At 51.7% G+C, this 13,729-nt stretch overlaps 1 protein-coding gene across 3 annotated transcripts in view; it reads left to right on the plus strand.

The window, feature by feature from the left end:
• Positions 1 to 3,208: 3,208 nt before the first annotated feature.
• The window catches only part of GABRA3 (gamma-aminobutyric acid type A receptor subunit alpha3), a 78,230-nt gene continuing 67,709 nt past the window's right edge, over positions 3,209 to 13,729 (plus strand). Inside the window, exons 1-3 of one of the 3 annotated variants that reach the window (XM_049828002.1) lie at positions 3,209 to 3,307; positions 3,346 to 3,395; positions 12,816 to 12,944. In XM_049828002.1, the coding sequence (XP_049683959.1) occupies positions 3,209 to 3,307; positions 3,346 to 3,395; positions 12,816 to 12,944 (278 nt within the window). Of the gene's footprint in view, positions 3,396 to 12,815; positions 12,945 to 13,729 lie in introns of all 3 variants that reach the window. The other 2 variants (XM_049828001.1, XR_007509489.1) reach the window with 2 other exon arrangements.

Genomic DNA, 13,729 nt, shown 5'->3' on the forward strand with positions numbered 1-13,729 from the left:
TCCCCTCCCTTACAGGTCAGTTGGCTTTTGGCACTGGCTGGGATGAAGGACGCTTCCACTGCCTCTGTTGTTAACAGGGCCTCCCTTGATGTCTCTGCAGGGCTAGCTGGTGGGGCGAGCCAGCCAGCCTTTATTGTTGCAGCCAAGCCATAAGGGGCACAGATTATGCCAGGCTTTGGATACGGTCTGGTGCAGCCTCTATAATCCAGGAGGGATTTGACTGGTGGAGATTTTGATTATTGCTGTTTGGCAGCCAGAAGCAAGTCTTGCTGTGGTGCACAGGTGCCTGCTCTGCCAAGGATTTGCATGAGCTGATATGGTGTGGATCAGCACATCCAGAGGGGCGGAAAGGGTTGCAATGTGCATGTCCACTGACCTCCTCATTTAGGGTGCTTTTTAGGTGCTGTATCTCTTGCTCGGCTCGTAGCAACTCACTGTTCGTGTGAGTAATTCCTTGTAATTCCTTACCTTGTGCTTTCTTTCCTGTCTGACCCCAGTTATGGCCACTTCCCCCACCTTTGTTATGAGAACTTGGCATGTGGTGTGGCTACAAGGGGAGGGATTTCATTTGATTTTTAGATTATTGGAAAAACTTTTCCAATAAAGGGCCTCGTGCCCAAGATTATTTCAGGCTGCTGGCAGTGTCAGAGGAGACATCTGAGTGGAGGAGGCAGTCTTTGGAGAAGGCATCTCAGAGTGGAGTGAGATATGTTGCTCCTGGGGAATTCTGTATGGCTGTGGCTCATGGATGAACAGGCCTCAAGAGAAGCATGGTTTCCATTGCCTGTGACTATTGTTAGCACTACTTAAATCTGTAAAACTTGGAATGTTCTTCAACATGAGCCATTTAAAATCCTGAGTCATTTCTGTCTCCGGATATGCTTGTCTCGCTGATTCTGTTTCATGCCTGTTCTCATATCCAAGGCAGTTCATGCCAGAAGCTGAGTCAGTTTGGAAAGGAGGAAGAAGTAGTATCAGGGCCTCTTCTGCTCTCAGCCTCCAGGCAACCAATGTTCTTGGGTCAGGCAGGTCCTGTGTCTGGTCCCACCTCTGGGCATGGCCATCTCAGTGATATTCTCCAATGGAGTGTCACCTTCTGGTGGGAAGATGGTGGACCAGATCCTTGGGGCTTTTAGCCAAGTGAATGGCTGTGCCTTGGGACTCCATCTGAGCTCATCCCTGTTCCCTTGCCAAGGCTTTTGTGTTCACAAGCATATAAATCAGGAACGGAAGATGTGCCTTGGAGCAAACTTAGATGTAAGCAGAAATTCAGTGTAAATAAGTATGGCCAACTTGTGCTGCTCATGGGGCTCTTCCTTAGCTGACCGTGCTTTGAGTAGGAAGTTGGACTCGATGATGTCCTGAAATCCCTTCCAATGTGAACTTTCCTATGATCCTATGATTTGTCCCAGTTGGGGAGACCAGCAAAAAAGCTCCTCTGCTGGCATGCGCACACAGCTGTCTTCCTGAGTGATGCTTTACGTTATGGCAGGAGGAATTCAGTGTAGAAACAGACTTTTTTTTTAAATGGGACCAGCCCCACACCATGTACTGGTTGCTGTTATTCATGTATGAGCAGTCTAAGGACAATTAAAATGTTGGCTGTCCACATGAGATCTCAAAAGCAAGGTCCCTGCAGCTCAGGCAAAGTATCTTTCAGAGATCAGAAAATAATAACTTGAAGGCCTTGTTGCTGATGCTTCAGAATTGTCCTGTGAGTATTTAATCTCCATTGTCTAGGGTTGTTTGTGGTTTTGAGGGCTGGAGCATGCAGTCTGCAGTAGCCACAAAGTTCCTGTGAGAGAGCCAAGTGTTGCAGTAACACTAAGGACTCATCCTCCTCTGGTCTAAGAGATGTCAGATTGGGGGAGCACTGTCTTGGACTAAGCTCAGTTTTTGCTCAAGATGTCGGTCTTCAGATCTTGTGAGGCTCATCAGGTCTCGCCTATGGCCCCTATTCAGCAGAGGAAAGCAGAACTCTGCTGGCATTTGAACTGCTGCTAACAGATATAAGTCTGGAAACCTGGATTAGTAAAGCCCATGCTCAGATCATAAGGAGCTGAAATTTTGCTTTGAAAGAGAGCCTATGCTCTCTTCCTACTGTCCAGAAACGAGTCATGATGAATACTCCTATCTCACCAAGGTCGGGATGGCTGTGGCCTGTAGGGATAAGGTAGAACGGTGATTGCGCCCAACTTTCTCCTGGAAGCAAGAACTGGGTCAGTTTCTGGTATCAAAATGCAGAGAACTGACAGTTAAACTGGATTTAATCGCTCATGCCTTGAGGGCCCTTGCCCTGAAGTAAGTTTGCATGTTATTTTAAGTATTCAAAGCCAAGAGCATCTTAGAGGAATTCTGGAGTGGTCAGTAATGCCTGCAGTTACAATCCTTTATCTCATCCCGCATCCTCAGTGATGGAGTAATGGTTATGTACCTTGGAGTCACAGCTGCGGCTGAGCCTTGCAGCGCGTGTTTAACAAGGAGAGCTCTGCAGGGACAATATATTTTGAGTGCGCCTTACTGTCAGCTTTCGCCTTCCCAGCTTCACCGTCGCGTGGCTCCGCAAACCCTCCAAGGGCCAGCCAGCTCTGTCTCATTGCCCTTCCTCTGGGATTCCCGCGCTGCCACGTTGAATCTGCCCTTGGTTTCGCTGCCTGCTCCTTGCTGCGTTTTAACCTCTCCTCCCGCCCCCCTTCTCCGCATTTCTTTCCCTCTGCGTGCCGTTCTCTTGCGATATAAACCTCGGCAATTCCAAGTTGCGGGCCAAACTTCCCTGCCCCGCCGGCGGACCGGGGGATTCGGCCAGGCCTCGCAGCGAGGAGGCGGGTTGGCAGGAGCTGGGGCGCAGCGCAGCCCTCGGGTTGCTGGCCGCCTCCTTGCAGAGCACCAGCGCCTTGGGGAGCTCCCCCCCTTCAACAGGTAGGCGCTGGGAGCAGCCAGCCTTGCTCCGCTCATCCTCCTGCGCTGGAAGGATGGCGGGGGCTGCCGCGGTGCTGGGAGGCCGGGGTTTGGCGGAGGGCCCCGGGGCATCGCATCGCATCGCGTCGCTTTGGGGTGGCGGCCCCAACCCGGGGCAGGGAGGGCGGCAGCGACCCGTCCCCGCCGCCCGCGCCGCGGGGAGGGCTGCTCCGCACAAAGCGGGTGGGTAAACCCTCCTCCGGGGCGCGGGGAGGAGGAGGAGGAGGAGGAGGAGGAGGAAGGCGGGGGGATGCTGCTTCCCTCCCTTCCTCCCTCTCTCTCCCCTCCCTCCCTCCCTCGCCGCGGCCGGAGGAGCGCGCAGGCGGCGGCTGGCAGCCCCGGCCGGGCGGCACGGTGGGCTCGGCAGCCCCGCGGAGCGCTGCGGAGCGGAGCGGAGCGGGCTCCGGCCGCCCCCCGCTGGGGCAGCCGGCGCGGCGGTGAGTGCGTGCGGGGGGCGGCGGCGGTTCGCGTCCCTGCTCCCCCGGGGTCTCCGCTCCGCGCCTCCCCGGCAGCTGCGCCGAGCGGCAGGTAACAGCCCCGCCGGGGGCTGGGGAGGGGGGCGCGGGGGGCAGTGCGGCCCCCCCGGCCGGGGATGGGGCTCCCGGGTGCTGCGCCGCCCCCCGGCTATTGTCCCCGGGCCGGTGAACAATAGGGGGAGCAGCGGCCCCGCGGGGGAAGGGGGGGGGGGGGGTCTGCCCTGCTCGCTTCCCCCGGGCAGGGGGGCTCGGGAGGGCGGCCGCGGCGTCGGAGCATCTCCGCTCCCGCGGCAACTCCGGAGCGTGTTGCTCCGGAGCAGAGCGGCCGCCCGAGCCGTGCCGGGGTTCCCCCCCCTCGCTGGGGACCCCCGGGGCTGCAGCCCGCCCGCCTGGCACTGCTGGCTGGAGAGCGGGGAGAGGTGTAAGCGGCCGCGATGGAAGATGTCTGGACGGGGACAATAGTGAGCCCCGTTCCTAGGGCCGGATGGTGAATGCAGCGGAAGGGCTGAGCAGGGAGAACGGTGTAGTAAAGCAAAGTCAAATTTCCCCCTGAATCCTGCAGCCAGGCCTAATGGGCACTGATGCTGTGTCGGGGTGGGGAGGAAAGGGGGGAGGGGAAAAGGAGTTTGGGGGGCTGCAGTCTCTGAGGCTGGTATGGGAGGAAAGGGAAAAGAGCTCCAGATCTTTCCTCCTCTCCCCCAGAGTTACTAGGACTGAGATATGGATCATTAAAAAGGAGTAGCGTAATGCAATTAAGCGTTAGACAGTCCCCACTGCAACACTTATCCATTGTTCCTCGCTCAGCCTTCCGCCAGAACAATTCTCGTCTGGACAAGAGAAGTATAATTGAACAAATAGTTCATTTCCCTGGCCAATTGCATCCGTAGTCTCTCCCCTGAATCTGCTGCTGACTGGCTGCAAACACAGCAGCGTCCTCAGACAGAAACGGAGAACCGGGATCCTCCGTGAGACTCCTGCTGTTGTGGGCTAGCCGGCCAGAGCAGCACCGAGTAGCTGCTCACCTGAGTTGTTCTGACGGCAGCAGCAGGGCAGGTTTGCTCCCTCGCCTCTTGGTCCTCTTAGCTTCCTTGTGGGGAGCGTGAAGAAGAAAAATAACAGGTGGTGATGCAGGTCCAGCCTACAGCTAGAAGACGCTACATGTGGCTCAGGCAAGTCCTCTCCTTTCTGTAGTCCATCGCTTAACTTTCTCTTTACCCTGGAGGATAAAGGATTTCAGGCGGTTCTGAGGTGATGCTGGTTTGGTGGAGTTCGCCAGCCTGCCCTTCAGCCTGTGCCCGTGGTGGCCGGGTGCCCTGCAGCGCGCGCACACACGCATGCACAGAGGCAGGAGCGCGCGAGCCCGACGTTTCTGCTCTTTCCTGAGAGACCTCTGAGCAGCTGGAGGGGTTGCGGCTGCACCTGGCCCCCTTGGCACATGCTTGGCTGGAGGCTTCGTCCTTTCCCCTGGAATCTCCTCCAGGTTCACAGCACGCAGCAGAGCTCAGCGCATGGGTATGCACAGATGCATTGTCTGCACTGCTGCGAGACACACTCAGCACTGGGAGGCTGCTGCTTTTCCTTGCTTCTGAAGCTTCTTATCACAAGTCTGCATCGTGCAGCTTTCCTCCTGTTCTTTCTCCTTTCCTCTTTCTTCGTTGTCTGTAGACTGCTGCCTGTCCCACTTCATTCTCAGCTTCTCCTTCATCTTTTCCTTCTTAATCCATTCTTTCACCTCAGTTTCTTTCTCTCAAAGTAAACCTTGCCCTCTTCAGCCTGCTCCTCTCAACACTGGAGAAGCAGCCCAGCCCGTCATATCAGTAGGAGTATTCCTGCCAACTGTTTACAAAAAGTAGCACAATACCCAGGCTGAACGCTGACATAATTACATACCCAGCCAGAGAGTGTAGTAAATAATCCTGCCTTTCAAGCTTTTGCCCAGTGGTAAGTCTTTTGCCATCTCCTTTGCCCGTGGGCTAAATGTATTATACTTGGCTTGCATTTACTTGTATTCTGGAAACACTAAGTCAACACAGTCAGTGCACAGATATATGGTATCAAAGTGGATGTACGTTGATGTCTTGCACCATATACACTTAATGTGCCTGTATGCATCGTGTGTCTGAATATGCATCGTACGGCTCTGCTCCTGGGTTCAGGCTTTGACAGTTGTGCTTGGCAAGTACGAGGGCTGTCAGGAAGGAACAACTGCTGAGGCGTGGATATTGTTCCATCGGTGAAGGAAAGATGGCTGTGGGGTGAAGGTCAAGAGCGCCAGCAAAAAGCGCAGGGCTTGGCTAACTGTATTTGCATTAGTTAGGGTGCTAGCTAGTTTCCCAAGGATTTGTGTGTACATACGATTGCAGACTGTGGGTATTGTCAGCACGGTTGTGTTTCCAGTTGTGCTTGTGAGCCTGAGTCTGTCTGCAGTTGCTTTGATTGTGAGTCAGTCTGTCTGCAGTTGCAGTAGCTGTGAATCAGTGTCTGCCTGTAATTATGTGGGTGAATCAGTGTTGGCTTGTTACACTTTGAGTGCAAACGGTTTCCCATAGCGGTTGTGTGTGTGAATCACTCTACAGTCCCTCTGGATGTGTTTTTGAGTAGAGAGATGCAATACTGGGATTAATTTTGTTTTGATGAGGAAAAACTGTCAAGCGGCTTCTCATTTGGAAAAATTAAAGCTGGGTTGGGAGTTGGGCACAGAGCTTGTTTCTCTGTTACCAGCTTTCTCCAGAAGAGATCCACTTTAAGGCTTGCTCCCAAGATTTCCGTGTTGGTCTGAACCTTTAATTTCTTTGCCTTGTTCCTCTGGTTCCGAGTGTTCTTTTCTGCTGGCATCTCTTGCAGAGCTGCAGACAACACATTCGGTAACTATCACGTGTGCCTCATACCTTATGTGTGTGGCAGATTCATGGAAGGTTGTTCATGGCTTGTGCAGTGTGTGTGTTTGTGGGGATGAGCCAATGTGTGCCTCTCGGGTAGGTAAGCACAAACGTTTTCATTCTTGTGAGTTGAAGACTGTGTGGTTCCTCTGCCATGTGCCTCTTGCTGTGAGCCAGTGCTCTAAGTCAACGGTAAACACTAAGTTTGATTCAGGTGGGTGGAGGTACTGCTGCCTGTTTCTTGTTCTCCGATGCCTATAAAGCGCTGTAGTACCTTCTGGCCTTCACCAGCACCTGTACGGCACAAAGCATCACTAAACTGAGAGGCAAGTCGGAGAAATCCGGAAGCAGAGCACTCCCCTTGGTCCAGGCTGACAAACCCAGCCTTCCCCTGTGCTGGCTGGTGCAGGTAGAGCGTGATGCTGGCAGGGTTGGACGGCTTCCAGTATGCGCCGGCTTGGGTGTCTCTGCCTGCGTTGTGCAGTGTATGCGTGTATCCCAGTTAGCTCATTTCAGAACAAAGGGAAGCAAATAACCAGTAGGACAAGGGTCTTGTGAAACACCATGGTGTCTTATTCCATCATTTCCAGGCTTCTAGATAAACCATGTCTGCTCATCGCTGCCCCTGCCCTCAAAGAAAAAGATAGTTTTATTCCAGGGGACCCTCCTTTTTAGCTGAAGTGATTGAGAACTGAAGCAAAACCTCCCCACAGAGAGCAGCATGTGCATCGCCTGCATTTATTGCTCCTGCTGCTGCTGCGCTGAGTGCTTGCTGGCTGCCCGTCTCTGCAGAGAGAGCTTGGAGCTTTACCTGAAGAAGCACTAGAAGAGGCATAGCAGTGACCACCACAAGGCTGCTGTGCTCACGGAGAATCGGGGACGGTTGGGCAGAGCACAGCCCATGCAGTCTGGATGATTTTGGAATTCTTGAGAGGTGGTAGAGGACCTCTCCTGATGCCTGGGACCTGTTTTGCAGAGGCTCCAGTGCAGTGAGGAAGGGCTTTAAGGAGCTGCTTGTGCTGTGCAAGTGCACCTGACTTTGGGGGTAAATATGCAGGTGTTGTGAGGTCACCTATAGTGCTGTGCTTGGCTGTGCTACTGTGCAGGTGAGTGGATGTGCTTGGCACCCACCGGGTCTAGATCACCCTCTGCTCCTTGCATGGAAGTATCTGGGCTTTGTACTGGGGCTGCCTCTACTTTCCAGTCTGTTTTCCAGCTGGCTTCCAAGCATCAGCTCCTCATTGCACAACTCTCCCTGAGGTACCTGACTTGGCAAAGATGTGGAGCAGCTGCAGGTCCTGGGGGCTGTGGGCTGAGTGGGAGCTGTAAGTGCTCAGCACTCCTTCAGCTCACGCCACTGGTGTAGGTGCATGGCGTGTGGGTGTGCTGACCTAATGACACTGCAGTTACACAGCATCTCTGGGTGCAGCGATGGGACAAATATGTCCTTTGGGCTGCTTCATGAATGCCGCCTGCATCGTGAAACTATTGCAAAGTGAATCAGATTGTTCCCTTGGCTGTGCAGGTTCCAAGGAGGCAGTAATTTGGGAGAGATACTGATGTGACTCTTAAAAAATGTACTCAGGTGGGCTTATGGGTCTCTTCTGTCTTTACTCCCCCCTTTCTGATGCTTGCAGTATCCCCCTCTCTGGGCTGCTCTCCCAGATTTTTTTGCAAGCTTTACCTTTCAGTTTCCACCTCCGGAGCTCTATCTGTCTTTCCCTTGTCAGCAGTAAGCCTGTGCTAATCACTCTTGCCTAGGAAGGCATTTCAGAATATTTAATGGTTTCTAGAATAAGGATTTCTGAAAAGATCAGGCTCAGTATGCCAAGTCAGGAGATGCCCAATAACACAGTTACTAGGGTACCTTGCGAATCTGGAAGGTACCAGCACTTTTTTGGTTCCTAAACCTACCACGGTAGGAGCAGGGACTGGAGCATGTTGCTGTCTTGGGGAGAAAGAAGCTTTTCCAATTCCTTGTTCTAAAACTGCACATCCAACAGGAATGCTGTATTTCTCAGGAGTGTTGTTATGCTACGATGCTCTGGAGATTGGAGGAGTCTGTATGTTTATGATGCCTTTAGGTCTGTGGTTATAAAGAGACCTGCCAAAATCCAGAGTCCCCAGAATTGTAAACTTCAAGTATTGCTGGATTCCAGCTGCAAAGTGTTAGCAGGGCTTCTTAGAAAATCTGCATTTGATTCAGCTGTGGAGGTTACCAGCAACTGCAGAATTAGTGATGAATGCATTTGCTAACTGTGCCATTAAGAAATAAGCAATGGACAGATGGAGGAAGAAAGTGCAGAGCTGCTTTGAACACACACCATCCTTATAGGCTCCATCTTGCATAGGCATAGATGGGAACCAGAAGCTATAGGGTGATGTTCTTTAACTTATGTGAAAGAGGGGTCAGTGTAAGGAGTTGTACCACTCTTTTCTGAGCTTAGAAATCTTTGCATTCTGCTTTTTTTCTTCACAGGTACTGTGCAGTTTCCTTTGAGCGAGACCTAGTAAGAGATTTTGGTTTTTTTTTTTCTTCTTCTTTGAGACTATTACCATTCAATTAACATTCGAAAACCCTCACTTGGTTACATGCAGTTAAATGCATGTTGCCTGCATCCTCCCTCCCCTTCCCAGAGGATCAGGGATCCCTGCAAGTATTCAGATCAAGACTGTTTCAGAGCCTTGCTGAGTGGGAAGTGACAGCTGAATAGCATTTTGTTTAAGCACCTTCTACAAGGACAGCACCAGTTCGGGCTGGAGGAGCCCCAGTGTTACTTTTCCTGAGGCACACTCGTGGGTGTTTCCATTGCTTTCCTTTACTTAAGATGGTGCTGCGCACCGAGGGACTCCTTCCTGCCTGCCCTGCCGTGAACAGTAGCTGCTATGGGACAGGCAGTCCTCTCCACGAGCGACTCTTTTGTGCTAAAATCTGAGGAGCTGTTACTGCGCTGTTGAAACCAGGACTGGTTTTACAAACCTGCCAGGCCAGAAACCTTGTTATTAGAGAGACTTTGTGGCCAGTAGCTATTGGGCTTATAAAAGCACTTGCACTGGCTGAGATTTTGTGCATCCCTGTGCTTGGTGCTGAGCCTGGACTAGGAAGAGCCCCAGGAAAGGGGAGAGGTGATGCTGAGTGCTGTTGTGCCATGAGGACCATACTAGGCTCTGGCTACGGGGAGCTTTGGAAGATCCTTTAAACTGTATGAAGGGTGAAACTGTCTCTCTGCAAAAGTGACCTTGCATCCCCCAGAGACATGTTTCCTGCCTGGCAATAGGGTGATGAGCACCAGTGCTGGAAGGTGTTATTCCTTCTGCTGCTCCCCTAGCACTGCCTGGCCAGCCCTGGCTCAATGTCAGAAGGCTACCAGGGTTCATCACCAACAGTTAAAGCCCCTGTGTTAATCAGGAATGTCAACCACAGTCCTCAGGACCAGGTCTGCTTCTCAATCCATCTTAAGTGTAAAGGAGCCAAAGAACAAGGAAAATGCCGCGCAACTTCTTCTATCCAACTCCCGAGGAAAAATAGGATACAAGAACCAAAGGAAAGTGGTAGAAAACAGTGCCAAGCTATTTTCCATGCTGTGTTGTCCTTCACGAGTCTGCAAGTGCAGCCACAGCAAGCCAGCTATCCATGTTCTCTCACACCCCATTTTGAGGGCATTGTCTGTGCCAGCAAACTGAGCCATGGCTGACAAAGTAATTACCTGGGCAAGTAGTGAAAACAGATTTTTCTCCCAGAGGAGGTATACAGGAACTGGTTCTGATGCTTGAGATGAGACTTCAGCACAAATTTAACTTTATTCAAACAGCCCTGTTATCATTGGCTAGCACCTTCCTTGACAGAACTACCCAAAGTAGAAAATTAGACCTTCTTCTCCATATAATATTGAAGAAAAACTGTATGAACAAGGTTTGGTGGAAATGCGGTTGTTAAGAGCTTCTTGGCACAGACAGGCATGTCTTACATAAGCCTACATAGAAGGTCTATGTGCTTCTGGCTTTTGTCACTGTTCTTGACCCTAACTCTTTCTGAATTACCTTGCTGCCCCATTTTCTGGTTCTCTTTTCTTTAGCTGCTCTGTCCTACCTTTGGTGTGTAATCTCCCCAGCCCATGGTCTCACCAAATCTAACAGAGATGGCCCAAAATGATCTAGAGGAGTCAACAGTTCCTGCAGAGCCAGGAGGCACCTGCTGCAAAACCAAAGGGTCCTCGTTTGTGTGGATATCCCTGGTCAAAAACTGCTGGCAGTGCAAATTCTGCCCAAACAAACCATTTATTGAAATCAGCAGCTGAATGGGAAAATGTTGATTTCAATGAAATTTTTCAATGGTGGTGTGGGGAGGGGAGAGGGAAGCCAGCAATAGTTTTTTTGCTTTTGGCCAGTGTTTGAAATTGCCTTAGGAAAAAAAATATCAATTAAATCCTATTGTATAATATGCAAGTTTAAGTGAAATGAAAGGAGCTGCTAATGGAAGGAGTTTGGGATTTGTCTTGTAAGAAACAAACATTTTAGTTGTCCTTGTTGTGATTTGGAATGAGTCTCCCTTAACTGTTGGAATTTCCCACAGAACAGATGTTCAGCCTCTTAATTTGTGCTTCATCAGCAAATACTTGAATTTCCAAGACTGCGTGTCCCTTCTCAGCTGGAGGATAGCAGGCACCAGAGGAGCCATCCCAAATCAGGGTTTGTCTCACCAGAGGTGTAGGTGTGCCTATGCCAGAAGGCTCCTGCAGCCTCCTTTTAAGTGTGTGCTCCTTTGGTGTGATGGCTGCGCTTCCCTAGGTAACATCCTGATTAAATAAGGCCTGAGCACACTGGCAAATGCTTACATGCACAAAATTAATCCATGCATTGATATTTGCAAGGATTTTAAGTGAGTGATGGGAAAGAAGATAAAGGTAACATGTCTGAAGTATGCTCTATGCAAGGCAATGCTAGGGCCCAAAGCTGGGGTTTTTTTCTCCTGTGCCTGCCATTCGTGAGTATCTTACCAGAACAAAAGATGACGTGAGTGGATAAGGACTTGTAGTGTCTGACTCTTACCTTCTGCCTGCATGGCGGCTCATGTCCTCCTAGAGCTGTACTGAGCTAAAAAGCAAGGATTAGGCACAGCAACCAGGAAGACTGTAGGTCTGAAGTGTTCTGGGGCAACCAGGGGTAGCTAAATGCAGAATTGTGGCGTAACACATGACCCAGCCTGGCCTTTTGCCCCTTCTCCTCTTCCAGTCGTCTGTGGCAGGGGTAGCCAGATACACGTCGCTGCGCATACATGATATACGTGATCTCCATGTGTTTCCATCTTGCTTGGCTGAGCTCCCTGCTCTCTCTGCATGGGATTTCTGTTGGCAGTTCCCATCTCCCATGTCCATGTGCAGAAACCCCTGCTCCTTGGTAGCACTTGCATAGCTCACCCTTCCCCTTCATCCTGGGGCACCCTCCACTAGCTGAGAAATGCCATTCAGGTGTTGGGGTTTGGCTTTCAACCCAGCGTCTCCTTCCATGCTGGAAGAAGCTGCCTGAGGCTCTGCAATGTTGGTGCTTGAGCGGGGAAATCCAGAGGTCAGATGTGGCTGGCAACAGCATCTTGCCCTCGTTTCTGCAAGGCTGTGATTGAAGCGAGCCTTCATTTACGGCTTTGGGGGCTCACACTGTCCGGTTGTGCCTGGCTGCTGTGGTGCTGAGCCTCTGCTAGGCTGATTCCCATGTGTGCCAGACATGAGGTGTCGTGTTGGGGAGACGTCACGACAAGCTGTATTTATACAGGCTGTTGCTTGGCAGTGCTGTTCCAAGGTGCATCAACATAATGAGATACATAAAAGGGGAAGGCAGTTAAATGTGCAATAACATCACAATAAAGGTAAAACTGAGCATTAATGAAAAATCTGAGCACACTAAGTGCAGTACAGTTGAACACTCCCACTACCTTGGGCCTCAGTGCCCAAACTTAATAATAATTTCTGGCAGTGTCATTACCAGAATTAAATAAGGGCCTAACTGTCCAGAAAAAGATGTTTGGAAAAAACGGGTCTTGAGACTTTGCAAGTGGTTCTGCTGTGTGGGTGTCCCAAGGCAGCACAGGTAGCAGGGGAGCTGGAAAACACTGCAAGGGGAGGGCGGTGGCTGAGAGTACAGCGTGAGGAGGAGGTGGAAGCGATGAGTGGAAGAAGAACCAGTGTGGTCATTTTGGGAGTGGAGCTATGCACTTGCTGCCAGGTGCTGAAGCACCTGGGGAGCTGCTGGATGTGCTGTGAAGATGGGGTGAGGGTTTGTATGTGTATGTACATGCTTGGCTCTGACCCCGTGCTGCCACTTCCCCAGGGCCAGCAGTGCTGCAGGGGATGCTGCTGCCTTTGGTCTCTGGGTGTCTCTGGACTTCAAATACAGGACCCCAGAAATACTGACTGATGGGAAAAACTGAACTAAGTGGATTGCTTTCCTCCTAGTAAATAAAATCTCTTTTTTCTTCTCTCCTTCCCCTCTGTGCCCACCCTGGCAGGTTTTGGAGGCTTGCTTGCCGGTCGCCACGTGCTGACGCCATGGCGCCGAGGCTCCCAGGAACGGGGTCACTCTCTCTCATTAGCCTTGGAGTCCTAGTCCTGGTTTTGGCTCTCCCTGCTGATGCTGGGTAAGGTGGTGAGCGCTGAGGCTGTTGGCCAAGGCTGCAGTCCTCTTGCTGTGCTTAAATATCCTGGGGCCAGTACCTGTGTGAAGTAGTCCAGGGCAAAGCACTAAAAAGTGTCTCTGCTGTGTTTGACCTCCCCTTGTCCCCGTCCCCATGCCCTTCACCCAGGGACTGTTCAGTCCCTCGTGGCTGAACTGACTTATTACATTAGCATTATTTGAGGTGCTCTCACTAAGGACAGTTGTCAGCATTTTTGCAACAAAACCAATTTTCAGATTTGGCTTCTGCACAATTCACTCTGGGCAAGGACTTGGCTTGGATGAGTTTTAACCTGGAAGAGAGACTTCCCCCCCTTTATTTTTTTAATACTCTTTTAAAGAAAAGAAAATGAAACTGCTTCGGCTGTTTGGCTGTTTATGGGGTAACGACCCACGAGCAGCACACCTGATCTGCTGCTCTGCTGCAGCGTGGGGAGGGGGGGCTCTGGCCAGCCCTGGCTGGGCACGCTGCTTGTCCTCCGCCTGGGTTGGCGTCCCTGGGCGTGCAGGCTCCGGCTGTCCTGGCACAGAGAGCGCTGCCACCAGCCTCGCCTTCCCAGCCTCTGGGAGCTGTCGGGAGAAGACGAAAGCCTGTTAGTCCGTGACAGGCTCTGCAACGCTCCTCTGCATCCCATCGGAGCCTCTGCTGAGGCTTGGTGCGCTCGGAGAGCCCTTCGAGGAAAGGAGGCAGAGACTCCCCCAGCACAGCCTGCCAGCCGTGGGGAGGGAGGAGCTCTGTGCAGAGGGAGA

The sequence above is a fragment of the Accipiter gentilis genome, chromosome 24 (assembly GCF_929443795.1).
Source record: "Accipiter gentilis chromosome 24, bAccGen1.1, whole genome shotgun sequence".
Lineage (NCBI taxonomy): Eukaryota > Metazoa > Chordata > Aves > Accipitriformes > Accipitridae > Astur > Astur gentilis.